At 46.7% G+C, this 22,523-nt stretch overlaps 2 protein-coding genes across 5 annotated transcripts; one reads left to right on the top strand and one right to left on the bottom strand.

The window, feature by feature from the left end:
- Positions 1 to 1,376: 1,376 nt before the first annotated feature.
- On the bottom strand, positions 1,377 to 13,190 carry UBFD1 (ubiquitin family domain containing 1). 3 transcript variants are annotated; one of them, XM_077274638.1, is made up of 7 exons: positions 13,053 to 13,190; positions 10,345 to 10,608; positions 9,667 to 9,875; positions 9,346 to 9,411; positions 3,467 to 3,572; positions 2,665 to 2,747; positions 1,377 to 2,196 (listed from the first exon to the last, which is right to left on the bottom strand). In XM_077274638.1, exons 2-7 carry the CDS (start codon positions 10,589 to 10,591, stop codon positions 2,086 to 2,088), a joined length of 822 nt encoding a protein of 273 aa, XP_077130753.1. In that variant the 5' UTR covers positions 10,592 to 10,608; positions 13,053 to 13,190; the 3' UTR covers positions 1,377 to 2,085. The 3 variants fall into 3 exon arrangements, with proteins under 3 accessions (XP_077130753.1, XP_077130752.1, XP_077130754.1); XM_077274637.1 differs by having other exon boundaries at positions 12,990 to 13,124; XM_077274639.1 differs by lacking the exon at positions 13,053 to 13,190 and adding an exon at positions 12,786 to 12,990.
- A 41-nt stretch (positions 13,191 to 13,231) lies between these two features.
- On the top strand, positions 13,232 to 21,240 carry EARS2 (glutamyl-tRNA synthetase 2, mitochondrial). 2 transcript variants are annotated; one of them, XR_013218027.1, is made up of 9 exons: positions 13,232 to 13,508; positions 14,827 to 14,982; positions 15,069 to 15,258; positions 17,212 to 17,684; positions 18,981 to 19,089; positions 19,186 to 19,324; positions 19,790 to 19,883; positions 20,116 to 20,251; positions 20,901 to 21,039. XR_013218027.1 is itself a non-coding variant. In XM_077274635.1 (9 exons), exons 1-9 carry the CDS (start codon positions 13,301 to 13,303, stop codon positions 20,982 to 20,984), a joined length of 1,626 nt encoding a protein of 541 aa, XP_077130750.1. In that variant the 5' UTR covers positions 13,235 to 13,300; the 3' UTR covers positions 20,985 to 21,240. The 2 variants fall into 2 exon arrangements, 1 of the variants encoding a protein (XP_077130750.1); XM_077274635.1 differs by having other exon boundaries at positions 13,235 to 13,508; positions 19,753 to 19,883; positions 20,901 to 21,240.
- The last annotated feature ends 1,283 nt before the right edge of the window (positions 21,241 to 22,523 follow it).

The following is a 22,523-nucleotide window of genomic DNA, read 5'->3' as shown; positions in this document are numbered from 1 at the left end:
GACAAATGTTTCCAAGCGTTTAGTGGTGTAGAAACCTCCAGAATTGGTCCCTCGAGCAGTGGAAACATGTGATATTCTCAGACGAATCATCGTTTACCCTATTTCCGACCTCCGGCCGAGTGTACGTTTGGAGACAGCCGAAAGAAGCTTTCCATCCAGACTGCCTTCTCCCAACCGTAAAACATGGCGGAGGTTCTGTGATGATCTGGGGGGCTATGTCGTGGAGATCCCCTGGGCCAATGATATCCCTTCATGGAAGAATTAACAGCAGAGATTATTTAGGCATTTTGGGCGACCAAGTGCATCCAATGGTTCAAGCACTGTTCCCGGAGGGGAACGCCATCTTTCAGGGTTATAATGCACCAATTCATACAGCTAGAATCGTTAAAGCATGGCACGAGGAACATTCTAATGAAGGTTAGCATCTCATCTGGCCCCCACACAGTCCCCAGACCTCAACATTATTGAGCATTTATGGTCGATTTTAGAGATTCAAGTAGATGTCGATTTCCGCCGCCATCGTCGCTCAAAGAACTGGAGGGTGTGTTAACTGCAGAATGGGCTAAAATTCCTTTGGAAACGATTCACACCTTGTATGAATCCATACCTTAGAGAATTGAGGCTGTAATCTAAGCAAAAGGTGGACCTACACAATATTAAACTAACTTTTGTTGCTGTTTCCATTATTTTGTCCAACCCCTGTATATATAGCCTGCAGAGCTGTAAATTTGACTTCAGCACTGCAGATAATGTCAGATACCAAGAGCAGTGGAAAATCAGTGCTGGGCCCGGGGAACGCGAGCAAAATGCGTTTATTTTTTTGTTTTTTTAAGGGTATGTGCACACGTTGCGGATTCGCAGCAGTTTTCCATCCGGTGTACAGTACCATGTAAACCTATGGAAAACAAAATCCGCAGTGCACATGGTGCGGAAAATACCGCGCGGAAACGCTGAGTTGTATTTTCTGCAGCATGTCAATTCTTTGTGCGGATTACGCAGCGTTTTACACCTGCTCCTTTATAGGAACTCGCAGTTTAAAAATGCAGGTGAAATCCGCACAAAAACCGCTGGAAGTCCGCGGATAATCTGCAGATAAAACGCAGTGCGTTTTACCTGCAGATTATTCAAAAACCGAGCAGAAAAATCCGCACGGAAATCCGCAACGTGTGCACATAGCCTTAAAATAACGAACTGCAGCTAGAGACTGGGATTTTCCAAAAGTGGTCAACCCCTTTAACATGAAGCCTGATTTAAAGTCATTTTCTGATGACATTCCCTTTAAGCTTGTAGAGGGGTCTGTAGAAGATCCTTCATACCCGATGCACACAATGTATTGCACAGTTACACATTGACAAACACTTTTTTTTTTTTTTTTTAACAACGCAGCTTATCCTGCATCCATTTAATTATTATTTTCTATATTAAGAAACCCGAAAAAAAAAACAACTTAAAAAACAAAAACAATTAAGCCGGTTGATATCCCCTCCCCCATCGCAGTGGCGGCAGGTACTAAATATAAAGAGAATGAATAGAAACTTTTGCCGCACTTTATGAGGGTCTTCCTAGTAATCAGTTGGGTTTCTTGAAGGGGAACCTGCATGCAACGACGATGCGGCATCTGCAGGCGGCAGTGTCCCATGTTTTTCGGGGATGTCGGCATCAGATCATCCAATACTCCCTGGAGGCTGCTCTAAAAGACCTATATATTGGGGTTCCCTATAGGTCTCCCTAGCAGTAACAGGGGGTATAAAAAAAAAAAATAATAATGAGGGGATTGCTTTATTGAGTAGGATATATGGCTGATGCAGCTGCAGGTGTGATCCTGCAACGTCCAAGAGTTAAAAATGTAAACTATTGTTGGAGCGGTCACCTCTGGCTCCTATAAAATAAGCCTTTGCTGTCCCACAGGATGTTTTGCATTGGCAAAAGTTCCACTCCTGTAAGTTTCCGTGGAGCAGTGGAGAAAAGGATTGGACTGTAGGGTCGGGGTACTGGTGTCGGGGATGCGGGGTGTGAGAAAAAGGTTGTGGCGGTGGGTCGGCTCCTCCCATCGTATCGTGTCCTGTGCCAGAGGTGAGCGTAACTTCAAAAATACTGCCATTTCCCCAACACCGTGTCCTTGATGGCATCCACGTACTGTACTGGCACCCAGTATACCCAGTAGTAAGATGCTTCAGTAGGACCCAGCTGAAATGCCTGTCAACAAAAAAATAAAAGTATTTAGTGGGATAGAAATGTAGTATAGTTCTTCTGATTAGCTATGCTGCTTATCCCATGTGCAGGCTTTTGCAGTAGCTTAGGTATACATTGTTACGACCATTCATATAGTGACAGTTTGTGGTTAGTGGTCATAACCATGGATACCTAAGCTACTGCAATGCCCTGCACATGGGGTAAGCGACATAGCGAGTCAGAAGAACTACACTACATTTCTAATTGGAGGCATTTCCTAATATTATTACACCTACTACATACTGGGATAGGACTTTGGAGATGGGAATAACCCTTTAAGTAAACTAGCCCACTGGACTCCTACTTCAATCTATCAATTCTCACATATCCAGTGGTTAGGAGTTTATATATTTACTCTGGAATAGCCCTTTAAGAGCTGCAATTATCTGTATACCGTGAATGTTACCTAAAAAGGACAGGAAGGCCCCTTACCATCATACGATAGTCATCATGTTCTTCAATTGGCTCGGAGATTACATTTTTAATAGAACCCATGGGGATTTTTTCTGTTCTTTCTGCATAAAAAAATAAATAATCACAATTTTTTGCATAGATCGGCTTAACCAAGTCTACAGCCTGTTCAGAAGCCCTGACACAGAGCGACGGACTATGGGCTGGAGTTATTACATGAACAGACAAGACCAATGGCTGCCAAGGAAAAAGCCATTTCCCCTGTGTCCGGCCATTTACGTAAAGAGTGGAGTTACTTTACTTTAAGTATCCTGAGTTACCTCCTGTATTATACCCCAGAGCTGCACTCACTATCCTGCGGGTGCAGTCACTGTGTACATACATTACATTACTGATCCTGAGTTACATCCTGTATTATACTCCAGAGCTGCACTCACTATTCTGCTGGTGCAGTCACTGTGTACATACATTACATTACTGATCCTGAGTTACATCCTGTATTATACCCCAGAGCTGCACTCACTATTCTGCTGGTGCAGTCACTGTGTACATACATTACATTACTGATCCTGAGTTACATCCTGTATTATACCCCAGAGCTGCACTCACTATTCTGCTGCTGCAGTCACTGTGTACATGCATTACATTACTGATCCTGTAGGTACATCCTGTATTATACCCCAGAGCTGCACTCACTATTCTGCTGGTGCAGTCACTGTGTACATACATTACATTACTGATCCTGTAGGTACATCCTGTATTATACCCCAGAGCTGCGCTCACTATTCTGCTGCTGCAGTCACTGTGTACACGCGTTACTTGCCTTTTGTACCGATCCATAGCTGGTCTTGCTCCAGTTTAAATGTCAGTCTGACTTTCCCTCCTGATTTATTGTACATACCAGATATAGGAGTAGTTGGGAGTCTCTCCTATAATAGAAGACACAAACAGTAATAAATAATCGCGGCCACTTAAGGTTTTACGGAATGACCTGTAATACCAGTCCCAGCCCACAGACAAGAGTGGCGCCGTTTATGGAGAAGGAAATAAAAAAACAAAACTTTTTCCTAATCTCCTTTCTATATATGTAGAAGTAAAGTCTTCTGCGGCTTCAGGATTTCAACAGAAGTCAGTGAAATATTCTTTGCAGATCTTGTCGCTATAATCTCGTACATAAAGTAAAGTCGGGCTGATAAGCGGCTTCAGTCTTGGGCAGGTTTGCTCCTGCTCTGCAAGTCAAGAATAGGCCCAGCTCAGAACCCACAACTGACCCTTGTGGATGCCCTAAGAGGAATATCTGCAGCTTTGACAGCCCTGAAGTTGTGTCCTAAGGTCCTAAATACACAAAGCCGAGCGCTCGATCCAAAAGACGTCAGTATACAGAGCTGGACTCTGGTTTATTGCCACCCCGGCACAAGATCACTGCACAAACACGGCCATGTTGCAGTTGGTGGGTCCAAATTTTTCTGGGCTTCTGTATCGGCTGTTTGCATAGGATGTTATATCCATCAGTTGCACTGAAGCTATATTTAAAAAGGGGCTTTGCTCCAAATTTAAGATCTCAAAAGGGGCATAACTTGTTGATTTTTGAGGGTCAGACTGCTGGAAGACAGAGTGTCAGAATTGGGCACTCTTATTTCGGCTACAGAATGGAGTGACAGTGCACTCTTTTTTATCCCCTAACAGTCCCATAGAGAAGGTTTGGAGCAGCGGTCAGGCATCTGACCTGCCGCTTCAGTCTGTGAGGAAAATTTTATCCCAGTTACAGAATGGCATAGCAGTTCGTATAACTGACCAATGCTCCATTCATTCTCTATGGGGGAAAAAAAAAACAAGCGCACCGCCACTCCATTCTGTAACTGGTGTGAGTCCCAGTGCTCAGACCCCTCCAATCAATTATCACCTATCCAATGGGTAAGTAATAATTACATCTAATAAAATACCCTCAACTTGAGAAAAATTAATGTCTGCATTCAGCAAAGAGGGAGGCTTAAAAAAAAAAAAGATGTAACTACACGCATAATCTTCTGTTCCTGCAATAAGTCCTGAAATTATCCGTCCTGCTGCTGATCATATCTACGACATGTTCCTTCCCTCATTGTGGTCATTAGGACCAACAAAAGCAATAAAGACGGTGTCTGGGATAAAGACTCCCGCCTGGATGGGTCGACAAGTCCACAAAGAACTATAGAATACATTGAAAAAAATTTTTTAATTTTTTTTTTCTAATATATTTGGCTAATTAAACAGATTACGTAAATGGATCAGGCAGATGTTCCAGAAAAAGAAGCAGCTGGGAATTTCTTTAACCCCTTCATGACCCAGCCTATTTTGACCTTAATGACCTGGCTTTTTTTGCAATTCTGACCAGTGTCCCTTTATGAGGTAATAACTCAGGAACGCTTCAACGGATCCTAGCGATTCTGAGATTGTTTTTTCATGACATATTGGGCTTCATGTTAGTGGTAAATTTAGGTCGATAATTTCTGCGTTTATTTGTGAAAAAAACGGAAATTTGGCGAAAATTTTGCAATTTTCACATTTTGAATTTTTATTCTGTTAAATCAGAGAGTTATGTGACACAAAATAGTTAATAAATAACATTTCCCACATGTCTACTTTACATCAGCACAATTTTGGAAACATAATTTTTTTTTTGCTAGGAAGTTATAAGGGTTAAAATTTGACCAGTGATTTCTCATTTTTACTACAAAATTTACAAAACCATTTTTTTTAGGGACCACCTCACATTTGAAGTCAGTTTGAGGGTTCTATATGGCTGAAAATACCCAAAAGTGACACCATTCTAAAAACTGCACCCCTCAAGGTGCTCAAAACCACATTCAAGAAGTTTATTAACCCTTCAGGTGTTTCACAGCAGCAGAAGAAACATGGAAGGAAAAAATGAACATTTAACTTTTTAGTCACAAAAATGATCTTTTAGCAACAATTTTTTTTATTTTCCCAAGGGTAAAAGGAGAAACTGGACCACGAAAGTTGTTGTCCAATTTGTCCTGAGTACGCCGATACCTCTTATGTGGGGGTAAACCACTGTTTGGGCGCACGGCAGGGCTCGGAAGGGAAGGAGCGCCATTTGACTTTTTGAATGAAAATTTGGCTCCAATCTTTAGCGGACACCATGTCGCGTTTGGAGAGCCCCTGTGTGCCTAAACATTGGAGCTCCCCCACAAGTGACCCCATTTTGGAAACTAGACCCCCCAAGGAACTTATCTAGAAGCATAGTGAGCACTTTAAACCCTCAGGTGCTTCACAAATTGATCCGTAAAAATGAAAAAGTACTTTTTTTTTTTTTTTTCCACAGAATTTCTTTTAGCCTCAATATTTTCATTTTCACATGGGCAACAGGATAACATGGATCCTAAAATTTGTTGGGCAATTTCTCCTGAGTACACTGATACCTCACATGTGGGGGTAAACCACTGTTTTGGCGCACGGCAAGGCTCGGAAGGGAAGGCGTGCCATTTGACTTTTTGAATGGAAAATTAGCTCCAATCATTAGCGGACACCATGTCGCGTTTGGAGAACCCCTGTGAGCCTAAACATTGGAGCTTCCCCACAAGTGACCCCATTTTGGAAACTAGACCCCCAAGGAACTTATGTAGATGCATAGTGAGCACTTTAAAACCCCCAGGTGCTTCACAGAAGTTTATAACGCAGAGCCGTGAAAATAATAAATACATTTTCTTTCCTCAAAAATATTTTTTTAGCCCAGAATTTTTTATTTTCCCAAGGGTAACAGGAGAAATTTGACCCCAAAAGTTGTTGTCCAGTTTCTCCTGAGTACGCTGATACCCCATATGTGGGGGTAAACCACTGTTTGGGCACATGCCGGGGCTCGGAAGTGAAGTAGTGACGTTTTGAAATGCAGACTTTGATGGAGTGCTCTGCGGGCATCACGTTGCGTTTGCAGAGCCCCTGATGTGCGTAAACAGTAGAAACCCCCCACAAGTGACCCCATTTTGGAAACTAGACCCCCAAAGGAACTTTTCTAGATGTGTGGTGAGCACTTTGAACCCCCAAGTGCTTCACAGAAGTTTATAACCGTGAAAATAAAAAATAATTTTTCTTTCCTCAAAAATAATTTTTTAGCCCACAATTTTTTATTTTCCCAAGGGTTACAGGGGGTAAACCACTGTTTGGACGCACGTTGGGGCTCGGAAGGGAGGGAGCACCATTTGACTTTTTCAACGCAAGATTGGCTGGAATCAATGGTGGCGCCATGTCGCGTTTGGAGACCCCCTGATGTGCCTAAACAGTGGAAACCCCTCAATTCTAACTCCAACACTAACCCCAACACACCCCTAACCCTAATCCCAACCCTAACCGCAACACACCCCTAACCCTAGTCTTAACCCTAATTCCAACCCTAACCCTAAGGCTATGTGCCCACGTTGCGGATTTGTGTGCGGATTTTTCCGCACCGTTTTTGAAAAATCTGCAGCTAAAACGCACTGCGCTTTACCTGCGGATTTACCGCGGATTTCCAGTGTTTTTTGTGTGGATTTCACCTGCGGATTCCTATTATGGAGCAGGTGTAAAACACTGCGGAATCCGCACAAAGAATTGACATGCTGCGGAAAATACAACGCAGCGTTTCCGGGCTGTATTTTCCACACCATGGGCACAGCGGATTTGGTTTTCCATAGGTTTACTTGGTACTGTAAACGTGATGGAAAACTGCTACGAATCCGCAGTGACCAATCCGCTGCGGATCCGCAGCCAAATCTGCACCGTGTGCACATAGCCTAATTCTAACCCTAATTCCAACCCGAACCCTAATTCTAGCCCTAGCCCTAAGTGCAACCCTAGCCCTAAGTGCAACCCTAGCCCTAAGTGCAACCCTAGCCCTAAGTGCAACCCTAGCCCTAAGTGCAACCCTAGCCCTAAGTGCAACCCTAGCCCTAAGTGCATCCCTAGCCCTAAGTGCAACCCTAGCCCTACCCCTAATGGAAAAACAAAAATAAATATTTTTTCTGTATTTTATTATTGTCCCTACCTATGGGGGTGATAAAGGGGGGGGGGGGGGGTATTTACTATTTTTTTATTTTGATCGCTGTGATAGAACCTATCACTGCGATCAAAATGTACAGGGAATGAATCTGCCGATTCGGCGGGCGCACTGCGCATGCGCCCGCCATTTTCCAAAATGGCGGCACCCATGTGAGAAGACCGAGGACACCGGGACTAGGTAAGTATGGGGGGGGGGGGGTGCAATCGGACAGCGGGGGGGGGGGCGGAGGGGAGAGGAAGGCGCTTAGGACAGGATGGAGGGGTAGGGAACAATGACGGCGGCTGCAGATCGCCGCCATCAGTCGGTGGGGGGGCCAGATCGGGGTCTCCAGCCATGGCCGATGCTATTGCAGCATCAGCCATGGCTGGATTGTAATATTTCACCAATTTTCATAGGTGAAATATTACAGATTGCTCTGATTGGCTGTTGAAAGTGAAACAGCCAATCAGAGCGATCGTAGCCACGGGGGGGCGAAGCCACCCCCCCTTCCCGGGCTGTAGTACCACTCCCCCTGTCCCTGCAGGTCGGGTGAAATTGGAGTTAACCCCTTTCATCCGGCCTGCAGGGACGCGATCATTCTGTGACACAGCATATGCGTCACAGGTCGGATTGGCACCAACTTTCATGACGCATACGCTGTGTCACAGGTAGGGAAGGGGTTAAAGCTGAAAACCATCTGCAAAGAAACAAGGCCCTCTCTACTTGCTAATAGGGCACCCATTTCATCTACCACCTCCTGGAGGACCCTCAGACATCTTCTCACAATAAAACGCCATTAGAGAGATGGAGATGTTACACTAAGACATGACAGGCTTCGTGATGATGGGTCTCATGTCCTGATTTTTCCACTGAAGTTCAGAAAAAGAGATTGCAACATTAAGATCTAAAGTGATGCCTAAATGTCTCCTACTCTGTGTTCTTCCCCACCAGGCTACAGGTCGTTTCTTGGGGTAAAACACATCTTCAATGTCAACCGATATTGAAGGATTTGGCCGTCAGTCTAATGTGTATGGGGATATACTCACAAACATTCTTAATTGGTTTCTTAATTAAAAAAAAAAAAATAATAATGGGTAACACTTGAGAAGGTTGACCACTGTAAGGTTTCTTTGGATGACCCCTTTACAGCAACCTCCTATACCATCTTCTCTCCCAGTTGCCCCCACAGTGCTGAGGTTCTGGGACAGGCATTCGGCCCTTTTAGGTTGATGTTCTAACCCTAATAAACCTGTTGTAAATAACCCGACTTTCTCTTAAAGGAGGAGATGGTCGCACATTCTGTTTTTTTTTCTGAATTAGAGGCTCCAATATTCAGACACAGAGGGAGATAGGATGATGCCTCTTGACGGAAAATCCAAGGGAGCTTGGCTCCTACACCCTCAACTCTCTAAATTATCCCCACGGTTCTCTCTTTCCCTCTCAGATGCCTCATGTTATTTGAAGAAAGGTCTAATGTGTTTAGTTATCCCATGCCATTAGAAGACCTCACAGGTTCCCATTCGTGGAGTGGCTGGATACCTACCTGGACATGTCTGGGATGGGGATCTCCTTGTCTGGGAGCGTCCCCTCCAGTCTGGCTCAGAGGTGGGGTCCTAGGTAGACAACACCCCTGATGGATCATGCCAGCCTATGCCGGGTGCCACAGGTCACCAGAATAAGAGGATCCTTACCTGCACGCCTTTCAGGGATGGCATGATATCTTCCGGTTTGCCCTTGTCCAGTACCTTTCTGTGTTGCTTAAAAATATAAAAACAAAAAGTAGTAAGAAAACGAGTCTTGAAGGAAGCATGCAAAATACAAATAAGTGAACACCAATAAAAAAAAATTAAAAATACTATACTGGAAGGCATAGTTTCTTTTTTGCTATGGCCCTGTGTACAGGAGAATAGTAGAGTAACTGACACAGATCAGTCAGATGGAAGTAAAGAGAACACTAGTTTGGCCTCGGTCTGGTGAAAGCGGGCTATGAACCACCAGACTTGTATCATTACCTTCTGCCGACACAACGGCTCCTTCTTGTTTTCCTCCTCCTTCACCTCTTGCTGGATGGTTTCTTTGGGGGTGGTAACAGCCAGTACGTCATTGATGGTGGAACCTACTACCATGACTTTTGCTCCATTGGTAACTTTGATTTCCCGTAGTGTTTTGTCCTCGGGAAGCAGCCCTTTAAACATGACTTTCTGCATAGCTGGTGGAAGACCTGAAGGAAACACGGATGTGCAGGTATTTAATATTTTGAGTTGCGTTCTACAGTGCAAATATTTGGTCACTGAGGTCTTAAAAAAGGGGTTATCCAACATCATTACATATTTTTACCAAACAGCGAACATTGCTATGTGACACCTAACTGATCCTGGAAAAATGCTTCCCTCGTTACACACCAGTCTCTGTTTTTATGGCTTCACCTCAAAAGTCCTAATTCTGTTTTTCCTGACCTTAAAGGGGTTGTAAATGGACAAACCCTTGAAGTGCTGATGTTATTCATACACACAGTAAGCAAGCGTGTCACATGCGGATCCACAAGAAAGTGAGCAGAATATGTACGCCAGAGCTTGGGATTTACATGGCAGACATAACTCTCTCGGGCCAATGCTTACTAAATCCTTTTCCCCAGAGTTCCGCTTTAAAGGGTCAACCACTGATGCCCTTTAAATCGTTGGAGGCCTTACCTGTGAGTGTATGAATCTTCTGTTTAAGGCTTGCTCCTGTACTGTCCAATGGAAGCTTTACGTCGTACTTGTTCTTATTCCAAATAATCTTAAACTCTACAAGCTCTTTTTCGGACTCAGAGTCCCCTCCGTTACTGAAGGCGCCGTCCTCTTCCGGTTGTCCTGCACTGCTGTCCTGAGAGGCCTGAGGATCGCCGTCTGCAACTTCTTCACAGCTCAGCTGTGCCTTCGGTCCATCCGCCTCCATTCCCAGCTCTTCCACTTCTATAGGGGACAGGGACGAGAGCGGGTTAGTTCAGCCACACACAAAACAGATCATTCCACACGAGTCGGATGATCGCGTCAGCAGAATGAAAGTAGCGGGTCCCGTAGCCATTGCTGAGCTTACGCCAAGGGCAAACGAGCTCATTGCCTGCTACAAAGTGATTTCATGGTAGACGTCCTATATGTACACTTTCAAAGGTTAATTACAAGGTGGAATTAATATCAGAGGATTTCCCAATAGATGCAGTTCTAGAAACTGTCTGTTGAATATATGTGTGCACAGATGAATGGTATACTACAGAAATCAACCTTCATGGCAGAGGCTGGCACCAGTGTCATCGGTCACATGGATGGGTCGGTGACATGGCGTGCAGCAGAGGAGGAGACGTGCCACACTACATCACAGGGAGGCAGCTTCTGGGGGTCAGATGATATCCCAAACACTGGACTAGTGATATAGGACAGCGTCCTCTTCATCAGGTGCCACTCAGGGGATTCGTGGCACATTATGTCACATGCCAAAAGATATAAAATATAAAAGGAACAAAAATATCAGGAGAGCTGTAACGTGTGCACTGATCATAGCAGGAGAATCAAAAAGCCAAAAGGCTCACAGCCTCTTCTGGACACGTCTGCATTACCGGCATCCTATTATTGTGTGCGTCTATTTTGGAGAAATTGCAACATAACGTTAAAAAAATAAATAAATAAACACCTTTTCCTACATTTGAAGCTCTGATCGGTGGAGGCGCCGCCTAACTTTTGTTACAAAGGACTTTAATGTAATACCAAGTGCAACTCTTCTGTTGGCTTCATGCTAGAGAGATGAGGATGGGTCTGATTGTAATAAATAAAGCCAATAGGGGCCAAGAGCAGGCGAAGGGACGCAGGGCTGACAATAGTATTAGTACCCCTTCGTTCTAATAATTGGGGAAAAGGAAGTTCTGCTGAGTCTCCATGGCAGTGGTGACTAACCATTTGTGCTTTAGTTTTTGAAAAACTACAACCCCCCAGCATGCCCCGACAACCTGCCATTGCAGAACCACAACCCCCAGCATGCCCCGACAACCTGCCCTTGAAAAACAACCTCCCAGCATGCCCCAACAACCTGCCATTGAAAAACTACAACCCCCAGCATGCCCCGACAACCTGCCATTGAAAAACTACAACCTCCAGCATGCCCCGACAACCTGCCATTGAAAATCTACAACCCCCAGCATGCCCCGACAACCTGCCATGGAAAAACTACAGCCCACAGCATGCCCCCCGACAAGCTTCCATTGCAAGACAACATCCCTCAACAACCTGCCATTACAAAACTACAACTCCCAATATGCCCAGACAGCTACATGCTGGGTGTTCTAATTTTTCAACAGCTGGAGAGCCACAATTTTGGCACCACTGCTTTCTATTACTTATGGGAGTGTCCAGGCATTAATTCCATTGTTTGCTGCCCTGGTCCGCTCCTCTATGACATAAGGTCTTCACTTTTAAGCCTGCCACTCTACACCCTGCGATGTGACTAGGCTTCACGCAAAGTAATTTAGCCGTTGGGACTGTTTGCTAGAGGTGCCCAGATGGGAGCAAAAGGGAAAACCGCCTGCCATGAAGAAGCAGTCTGGACGCCGGAGCAGGTTAGGGCGAATGGAATTGCTCAGCTCTACCAGGCACACTCTCCTAGAGGCGCTGCGACTGACTGATGCCCGGTTTGCACAGGGCGCATTAATAATAGGTTACATGCACAATACCCACTGGGGGGCAAACAGCTGCCGCACTGCCCCGATTACTACACATACAGGCTTGTCTCTCCACACACTGCAGATACCCGGCACACGTGGTGCGATGAGAACCGTTTGGTGCCGAGGTGAACTCTGCTGTACTGGGATTTCTCGCAGGAGGGCGACACGCGTCATGGGGCACACTGGAGCGGCCGCCTAGGGGACGTGGCGCCTCCGCCATCAGGTGGAGAAACTTTTATGCGACCGGTTTTACTCAAAATGGAAAGAAAAGTTGCAGCAAAGTGTAAGTTGTGAGCAGCGGGCACATGGCCGTCGCCCTGGCGGGGAAGGTGACCTCGGGCACAGGGCATGGCACTGCCCAAGGCACACAATGGGGGGCTACGCCTGGCATATGGCACTAGGAGGGGCAGGGGGGCACAGCAGGCACACAGGACTCACAGATGGCACATGAGCTGCCCACAGAGTTAGGACGTGCTCCTATGAAGGAGGGCATGCCGGGCAGCAGCAGGGGCACCACAGCAGGGAATGGCTATAGCAGCTGGCACAACAGACTAAAGGACAGGGCACCAAACAGCCGCAACTCTCAGCACCGCACAGAGGAGGAGAACACACCGCTCTGCCCTCGGGGGAACCGGTACTAACCGTCCTGGGACGCCATGATGATTGTGTACAAGTCGCCAGCGCTAGTGCTGCCGGGAAACTCACAATCACAAGTTTTTGGTCCTCTTCGGCAACCGTAGGCCTAACCAGAAGCGGAAGAATAGCCGATACCATAGAAACAAGGCAGATGCTAGAATGTACGGGCTACAAGTAGGTATGACGTTGTGGTCACGTGGCCGTAGCTTCCGGTTTCTTCCAGAGCGCTGAGCCGGGATGTTGCAAGTGTTCACTGCTGTAGACGCCATTTTGTTGAAGACTAAAGTCATTGACACATCATATAAATCTACAATAAAATGGCTCCTGCAATGCGGACATTTTTATTTTGTTTTCTAACCAGGCCAGTAATGATGCTGAAGCCCAGGCTTATGAGAAGGACATCATTTGGGGAGATGAGGCTGCTGTTAGGCAGAGTTCTGCTTCCAGCGGTGCGCCGGGGAACCAGGGGGTGTGCAACAGGGCCACATAAAGAGATTCGGGTGCGATTTGCTCCCAGCCCCACAGGTAAATTTACTGACAGGACTTGTACATCACATTAGTATTAGCAGCTTTCACCCTATGAATGCAGGGCTAAACTACACACAGATGGTGTTGCAGTCTGTGTAACCATGGAAACACATAGGCCTGCTCAGGAGCTGTATACACAAAAAACATTCATGTTTTTAACCCCCTATCTGCGCTGTGACATGATTAGTGGTAACATTCACATGGAGGGGGAGGGTAACTATAGTGGCCAGGACCCTGGGGTTTAGATGGGAGGTCTCACTATTATACAGCTTGCATTGGGGCCCCTGAGCTTATGGCTGCACTGACCCCCTGTATCTCCTGCACTGCTGCTTCCTGCTGGGCTCTGATTCCGGGTCCTGTATGGACACGCTGGGAACGATCGCTCAGCCAGCGACTGGCCGCAGTGGTGACCAGCAGGGAAGCATCAGAATGGGAGCTGCATGGGGATTGGTGAGTGAGAGTATTAATGCTTCATTTATTATGTATTTAACCAGTCTTAGCCCATTTACTCCATTACATGCCAATATCCATAGTGCAACTGAAAGAAATTGTAAAAAAAAAAAATTGATAAAGTTTTTTTTTAAACAAAAATGTAAAAAGTTTACAAAGTTTTAGGTCTCTTTCCGACGACCGTGATCATTGGTCCAATCTCAGTGCGTCTCCCAACCAACATATATTTCTGTAAGGCGGGCGGGCAGTCCGTGCATTGTGCTCCGAGATCGGACCGATGATCACCGGCATCTGAAAAATGAAAATGCGCCTGTACTCACCACGTCTGCAACAACACAAAGTATCGTTCCTATCTGCCCCCACTCTGTAGTGTCGGATAGTGCTTATAAATACAAGCAATTTTGCAGTTTACTGATTATTAAAATTGTCATCTGTCCTTGAGATATTAACTCTTTTCTTTTGTTTAACGCTCGTTGCCTTGGAGACCGACCACCGCTGTTAGAATATGCTCTTTTTTTATTGAGCTTGTAAGCTCTGTACTGAAGCATGGCTAGGATCGCTGGAGAGCACTGATAAGCCTTCTTCCCGCAGTGCTTACAAGCTGAACAACAGCGGTGGTCGGTCTCCGAGACAACAACCGGAAAAGTGTTAACATCTCGAGAACGGCTGCAAATGTTAATAAGCAGTGAATTGCAAAAGTGCTTGTATTTACCGACTCTATCCAATAAAATATCCATCAATGAATATGGGAATAACCATTATTTAACCCACACATGGAAGCTACACTCCGCCATTCCTTCATTGCAGTTTTGTAGCTATGAGTACAGCGCCCCCTCTGGTCATTACCATTCCCTTGCCTCCTTAGGATTTCTTCATCTTGGCGGCCTGCGCACTGCCCTGTACAATTACCTGTTCGCTAAGAAACTCGGAGGAGTTTTTATTCTTCGCCTTGAAGACACCGATAGAAGCCGCCTGGTCCCAGGTTCGGCAGAGGGGATCGAGGACATGTTGGAGTGGGCAGGTTAGACCGTCACTTTGGGTAGACGGTATTTTTTTTTTTTATAATGAAAGGCAATCATGAAGACGTAGCTAACTTCTTCTCTCCAGGGATCCCACCAGATGAGAGTCCTCGACGAGGAGGCCCTTACGGACCCTACGAACAGTCGCGGCGTCTGAATTTATATCATGAGGCGGTGCAAACATTGCTGGAAAGCGGAGCGGCTTACCGCTGCTTCTGTACGCCGCAGAGGCTGGATCTGATGAAGAAAGAAGCGCTGAGGAGCAGACAGACGCCCCGGTAAGAGAGCGCGCACTCTAGAAAGCTGGGTGCCATCAAATGTGAGTATCATTAGAGCTCCTGTGTGTAACCCAGCTGTCCCAAACTCCTGAATGACACCTCTGCATAGTTGTGTAACTCATCATTGTTGTCATTCAGGAGCTAAGGACATCTCAAGTGTCAACCCCTAGAGCAGCCATATTGGCCAGGACCCAGATTTTCCTGTTTAACAGATACGACTAAGAAATAACTAAGCTTGTGATTTGCTTTTTCTGTGCTCTCGATATCTGAGACCGTTAAGGATGAGCCACTCATATCAGATTGGTCACTGTCCAGTTTCTAGCAATCCCACCATTCAGCTGATGAAAGGCACAGCGCCATGTGTTTGGTAGTGGCTCTGCCTCATATTACAGCTCAGTCCTATTCACTTGTATAGGAGCAACCTGCAGTACCAGGGACAAATGCACGGTGCAATGAAAAGGCCACCGCACTTGGCCGTAAGTCAACCTCCACCATTTTGCTAAGGAAAGACAAATGATATCGAAAACCACTTTAAACGGGTATTCTCATATGCAGAGAATGCACCATAGATGCCTGATACCTGCACATATGACCTTTACCTACTCAGACCATGGGGGGCAATGGTGTGACCCTTACCTACTCAGACCATGGGGGGCAATGGTGTGACCCTTACCTACTCAGACTATGGGGGGCAATGGTGTGACCCTTACCTACTCAGACCATGGGGGGGTAATGGTCACGTGCTGCTTCCTTCTCCATACACTTCAATGGAGAGCTGACCGTGCTTGTGTTCAGATCTCTTTATTGAAGTGTACCAGGGGTCACGAAAGAAATTGCATCCATGGTGCCTAAAATCTGCAGAGATCTTGGAAAACCCCTTTTAATTGATATCGTCGGAGCTTTGCAAGCAGCAGTGAATAGAGACTGCAAATAATCAGGACTATCCTTCCTACAGTATGTCCGCTGCTTCCACCATGGCTTGTGACATTGCACCTATTGAGGTATTATGCAATGAGGAAGGGGCTTATCCAAAATCCAGGTAGGAATCGGAAAAACCTTAATCTTGGAAGTATACTCACAGTCTAGGCTGATTGTGGCACCGCAGCTCGCTGCCTCCCTTGTTGTGGCAAGCCTTCCGTTTACGTTATTATGTCACATGAACGTGTGATGTGACATTTTTCAAAACTTAAGGATTTTTCATGCTTATTTAAAGGGGTTTTCCAAACTTTGCCCAGATCTTGGAAAACCCCTTAAAGTGATAACTTTTGCTGCACTCCCAAGTATTGCATGTAGATGTCTGAAACTTGCTGTGCCCATTAGAGATGAGCAAATAAATTCACAGGAGCCTAGTCCAGCCGCCATGACAGTAGCCCTGCTAACCACCTCTTGCCAGGCAGAATTGCCCGATTATATTGCCTGGCGCGACATCATCGTCACATGGTGGCGCACACACGACGCACGCCGGCTAATCAAGAGAGTAGCCGCGGATTCCACCAGGTAGGAGGCAGCGTACAGCGCCACCATTTGGAATAGCACCTGTTCATATCACATGTAGGTTTGCAGAAACGTTCGGACCATTCACTCTTTATAGTGATGTCCAGCTTTCCCCAACAGCAGATGTTGGGGGGAGCAGAATTGGGCAGGTTACATTTCAGCATGCCCAATCTTTTGTTCCTATGGAAAGTTGTCTGGCAGCGATATATTTGCTTCTACCTATTGAGAGCACATGCACGATTTGCCTAGACGAGTGTGTGTATAGTGGGAGGACTTGCTGGGAGTGAAGGCTGCCGTCAGCTGTCAGGTGCCCCGATCCTGGGATGGTGCCCACCTTTACAGTCCACTCTGGGCAATAAAAGGGGGTCCTGAGTGGAGCTCCTCCACCCCATCTAGGCGCAGCAGTTACACGGACCCTGATATATAAATGCCTCCATCTTTTATCTTTCTTTTCTAAAGCTACGACAATCGCTGCAGACATCTCACCTCGCGTCAAGTGCAGGAAAAGATGTCCAAGAATTTGCCTTTTGTGGTCCGGTTCCAGTTGCCGAGTGGCGCCCATTCCTTCCAGGACCTGGTTTACGGCTGGACACATCACGACGTGGCCAGTGTGGAAGGAGACCCAGTGATCCTGAAGGGGGACGGCTTTCCCACCTACCACTTGGCCAATGTGGTGGATGACTATAAGATGGCAGTGAGTCACGTCCTGAGGGGAGAAGAATGGCTGATCTCCACCACCAAACATCTGCTCCTGTACCGAGCCTTGGGCTGGCAACCTCCAGCGTACGCTCACCTGCCGCTCCTGCTCAACAAAGATGGCAGCAAACTCTCCAAACGCCAGGGGGATATATATATCCAGCACTTCGCCCAGAGAGGATTCCTGCCGGACGCCATACTGGACATCATTACCAACTGCGGATCAGGATTCGCTGGTAACAATGGAGCGCGAGCGCGGGCTCAATCCGTGCAGGCGAATCAGAGTCCAGGAAAGCTGGGTGACAACAATACGTAGCATTTTACCAGCAGCAATTTTGGGCTCACTTTTTCTTTCCAGCATTTACTTCCAGCAAACATTTGATTTTCTGAGTCTTTGCGTTTTTTTATTTTTTATTTTAGCTTTTTAATATCATTTTAATATTTTTAAAAGCTTTTTCAACTGCTTTATCTTTCTTTTTTGTGTCCCCCCCCCCTTTAGAGGTTACACAGTGTTCTGCAGTATATCCATCCATCTATTTATGCACTTATGTAGCCCTCTCTCTCCCTCCTCCCTCTCTCCCGCCATCGCTCTCTCTCCCTCTCTCCCTCCATCACTCTCTCTCCCTCCATCGCTGCTTTCTCCCTCCATCCCGCTCTCTCCCTCCATCCCTCTCTGTCTCCCTCCATCCCTCTCTGTCTCCCTCCATCCCTCTCTGTCTCCCTCCATCCCTCTCTGTCTCCCTCCATCCCTCTCTGTCTCCCTCCATCCCTCTCTGTCTCCCTCCATCCCTCTCTGTCTCCCTCCATCCCTCTCTGTCTCCCTCCATCTCTCTCTGTCTCCCTCCATCCCTCTGTCTCCCTCCATCGCTCTCTCTCCCTCCATCGCTCTGTCTCCCTCCATCCCTCTCTCCATCCCTCTCTCTCCCTCCATCCCTCTCTCTCCTTCTAAATTATTTATGTGTCCATCTACATTCGTACATATATACTGTACATATCCATCTTGTAGCCTGTAGATGGGTTTCATAGGAAGATGACTGGGTCCTTTTGCAGACTCCCAGCTAGCATGGCAACCTGTCACCAATCCCTTCATAGTTTGGGGGGAAGCAATGAGCTCTGTAATTTATGCCCCACCGGGAACGCGCCACTTATATTTAAGTAGTTAAGCAGCAGCGATCGGAGCAAGCTCCGATTGCTGCCGTTATAGAGACAGGTGCCGGCTGTATATCTTCTGACCCCTCTCCATAAACCGACTCCCTCCTTAGGACATAATGCTACATCCTGTGGAAAGAAATGTTTTGATCGGTGGGAGTCATGGTCCTGAGATGAATGAACAGAAGTTCTCAGATTGTGTTGAGTCTAAAGTCTTGGACCTGGATTTCCACTGATCAAAACTTTTTATTTTTTAAGTGATTAGCGCTGAACCCCAGTACCAGACGGAGCCCATGGAGAAGAGTCGCGCTGTTCTGGGGGGAAAAAAAGGAGCCATGTTTTTCTAATGTTATAGAGCTGTTGTATCTGTTCTTATCATGTAGGCAATCAGGTCGGCCGGACTCTGCCTGAACTCATCCGGCAGTACAACCTGCGGAGCACCAGCACTCACTCTGCTCTCCTGGATCTGGAGAAACTTCCCGAATTCAGCAGGTAAATGTTATCTGCGGCGAGTGTCCACTATGTAGTATTCCCGACCCTCCGTGCCAGTGGATATAGTCGCATACACCCCCACTCACTCTCTTGTAGGGTTCACCTCTCCCGGTGGATTGAGGGTGCTGACACCCGCGCGCAGTTGGTGGCACAGCTGCAGACACTACTGCAAGAGAAGTACAAGGATGTGACGCTCGATAAAGACTATATGGAGAGGATACTGGTGCTGAGGAAGGTAAGAGGGCGCTCCTCTCATCATACCATAAAGGGGTATGCCATCGAAAGCACTCCCGAAAAACAAGGGTCCAACTTTTCTAACAGTCGCAGCAGATGGACCCCCGTTTTCGTCGCATTGCCTAGGGGTAAAATCCTTTAGAGCAGAGTACTCCTTTAATCCGGAATTTGACAATACAACACAGACCTGTAATATAATGTGGAATTATTGGGCACCATTCACATGCAGCGACTTCGTTCCTGGCCGGTTTTATGTCCCCACATTGATCTCGGCTCTTCTGGGCTCCTTCGTTAGACTTCAGCAGCCTGATTGATTTCTGTTGCCAACGACACTACATTTCCTATGCGCCATTCATGAGCCATCCTCAGTGTCTCCAGTCCTTGTATTTTGTTGGTGTAATGAAGCTTTTCTCCCGTTTTATCTTCTAGGGACATTTGAACTTGCTGACTGATCTATTGTCCCCAGATTACTCGTTTCTGTGGATCCGGCCATCGGTGCCGCAGGAAGAACTGCAACGTCTGTCAAGTGAAGCCGGCGAGATCGGGAGTGTTGTGGTGCGGTGTGTATCACTGGCAGTGTTCAGTTTGGGGTTGTGCAGGCAAAATGTCCTGTCCGACCTGATATCGGGCACGGGGTGACGCCGCTGGTTGAAGCGACCTTTGGAAACCCAGAGGGAATCGTCTTATTGGAATGGCATGTGACTTGCTGGGGCGTCAGGTGGTTTCCTCTGCAGTAGTAGGATGTGTTGTCAGTTTCACTCACTTGTCCTCGTGTCATATTGATGTTTTTAGGATTCTGCAGAACAATCCCCAGGACACCAGCCTGGAACTGCTAAGTAAAGAGCTGAAGAGCCAACTGCAGCGGCTGGAAGCCACAAAGTACAGCACGTCCATGAAGCTTCTCCGGCTGGTGCTCAGCGGGCTCGAGGTGCTGTAAAAATCATTGCTGGCATAAACCAATTCATAGAATGCAAATAATCCTATACAATAGGTGCAATCTGTACAGCTCACAGGGGCCCAATAGGTAACGGCCCACTTTCATCTCCGAAGAAGGTAAAATTGGGCATTATGGTGACCGCAAAGGGCCCCTATACTGTTCCTGTGCAGGGTCCTCTTCTGTCTATGTCCGCTCCTACCCAAACTCATTGGCCAAGTGCATTAAATCTGCCCAATGTCGCATTAATACATCAATGTTTCACTGTCCGAGCACGGACCATGATGCCTGGACTGTCCGCTGGTCTACTGATCTACTATGAAGCTATCAAGTTCAGGTCGCGAGACCCTCGGATGGTCCGTACTCGGACGTGTAAATGTGACATTGTAGAAACCCCAACATCCAGCTTTACTTTCTAAACAGCTGCATAAAATGAATTCCGGTTGCTTTGATCTAAAAGGCCATGTTATTTTCTACTAGACCGTTGCTAACGAGGGTGCGGGATGGGGTCATACTGTACGATCGAACCAAGCGGCGCCCATAATGTATAATGCAGAATGATGAAGTATTGTTGTGCTGTAGATCGTTGGTAATTTCCACTTTTGTGTCCCTAATAATAGACATTTCCTTCCTTTTTCTCTAGACCGGACCCAGTGTGGCTGAGATGTTGATGTCGTTAGGACCGGAGGAGTCAATTATACGTTTGCAGAAAGCTTTGTCCGGCTGAATGTGGAAACCCGACTCGAATTCTCCATCCTGTAAAATAATGTATTGAATTATTACTGATCCGCGGCCTCAGGACACCAGTGGCCGGAGCAGTTGGCACATATGTGGCTTTTATTCCGCTGTTAATATGCACTTGGCTGTAATATTTTGTACAAATGGAAAAAAAAATGTAAATATCAGTCTTTAAAAAAAAAATTGCAGATTTTTTTTATATTGGGAGGAAGGGATGTTTCATATTTTATTAAAAGCTAAACTTTACCTTTTGAGGGTCCCACAAGACTGTACACTTGCCCCCTGCTTCTCCATACTAAGGCTATGGCACTAACAAACATAGTAGCGCAGAGCGGATGCACTCCACTGTCTTTGTATCTTCACCACTCCAGACTAAGAGCGGACGAGTAAGGCGCATGCATGACCAGCCGCTCTATTCATCTCCCAGACTTGGGGGAGCTGGAGACATAAGTCCCCCCATTCCGGCCATTAGTGGGGGGGGGTATGACTTATGCAGAGTGGAATAGCTTAGATTATTGTCCTCCAAACCCCCTAGTCTCAGCAGGACCAGTTGACTAATGTGTTGGGGGGGGGGGGGGGGTCTTGACTTTTCCTGATGGCAGATATCGGCAGAAGGATTAGGCTGTTAGATTTTTACATGCCTGATCCTTTGCTGTCAGGGAGGATAAACCAAAGGCTTACTCCGTTCTCGCCATTCAGGACACATGGCTGAGCTGAGCACTCATGTATGGGGGGGGTGTCGTGGGGCAAGCAATTGACCAGCAGCTCCATGGACTTGAATAGAGAGCGGCTTGCACATGCTCAACCACCAATCGAGTCTTTGCATTGACATGCGGTGGCGCTATTAGAGCAGGCGGATATGATGGCGAGGAAATCCTCCTACATTACAATATGGCTTCCATTTACACAGACGTCATTGACTTTCTTCCCAAGCCTCACATACAATGATTCCCCCACAGTACGATACATTGTGACACCCGCACAGACCCCCTATGCGTAATTTGACATCCCATAGTCCCCCATAAGGAGGCAAAAAAATCTCTAGGTCTCAATCCCCTCCGATCACGTCTCACCCTACTTCTTATGACCCCCAAAGCGTTTACCATGTCTCTTCCCGTCCCCTTATGTAATATTGATGCCACCACATCCAGCTTTCCCGGCGATGTCGGCAGCACCTGGGAGAGTTACAGTCTCCTCTCGGGGTCCGGGAGATGTGCCTTTTTTCCCGGCAGAGTTGGCAGGTATGGCGTCGGCTCTCGGACTGACTGGAGGCTGCAAAGTGTGACCACAAGGAGGGAGGCCATTCACAATAGTACTTGTAGTATGTCCGGTCCGGGACTTGTCCCTCCATTACTGTAGTGCTCTGGTTCAGGGGCGGCTGCACAATTTGCAAAATTCTTAGATTCAGAATATTTAAGAAGAGCAAAAAAAAAAGCAGAAGTGGTGTCAATGGGGGATAATGGGGGCAGTGCTCATGCCCTGGGCCAGCGCCATTTTTACTGCGGAGAGCGTCGTATCCTGTGACAGC

This window comes from Ranitomeya variabilis, chromosome 7 (assembly GCF_051348905.1).
Source record: "Ranitomeya variabilis isolate aRanVar5 chromosome 7, aRanVar5.hap1, whole genome shotgun sequence".
Lineage (NCBI taxonomy): Eukaryota > Metazoa > Chordata > Amphibia > Anura > Dendrobatidae > Ranitomeya > Ranitomeya variabilis.
The sequence above is the reverse complement of the archived record's forward strand: the minus strand, read 5'-3'. Positions and strand labels throughout refer to the sequence as shown.

Coding starts and splice junctions, on each gene's coding strand:
- EARS2 (XM_077274635.1), top strand. CDS start 13,301: ATGGCTCCTGCAATGCGGACATTTTTATTTTGTTTTCTAACCAGGCCA. Junction 14,983..15,068: donor GGACATGTTGGAGTGGGCAG/GTTAGACCGTCA, acceptor TCTTCTCTCCAG/GGATCCCACCAGATGAGAGT. Junction 15,259..17,211: donor AGGAGCAGACAGACGCCCCG/GTAAGAGAGCGC, acceptor TCTTTTCTAAAG/CTACGACAATCGCTGCAGAC.
- UBFD1 (XM_077274637.1), bottom strand. Junction 9,876..10,344: donor GAAGATTCATACACTCACAG/GTAAGGCCTCCA, acceptor TGTTTCCTTCAG/GTCTTCCACCAGCTATGCAG. Junction 9,412..9,666: donor AGCCGTTGTGTCGGCAGAAG/GTAATGATACAA, acceptor TATATTTTTAAG/CAACACAGAAAGGTACTGGA.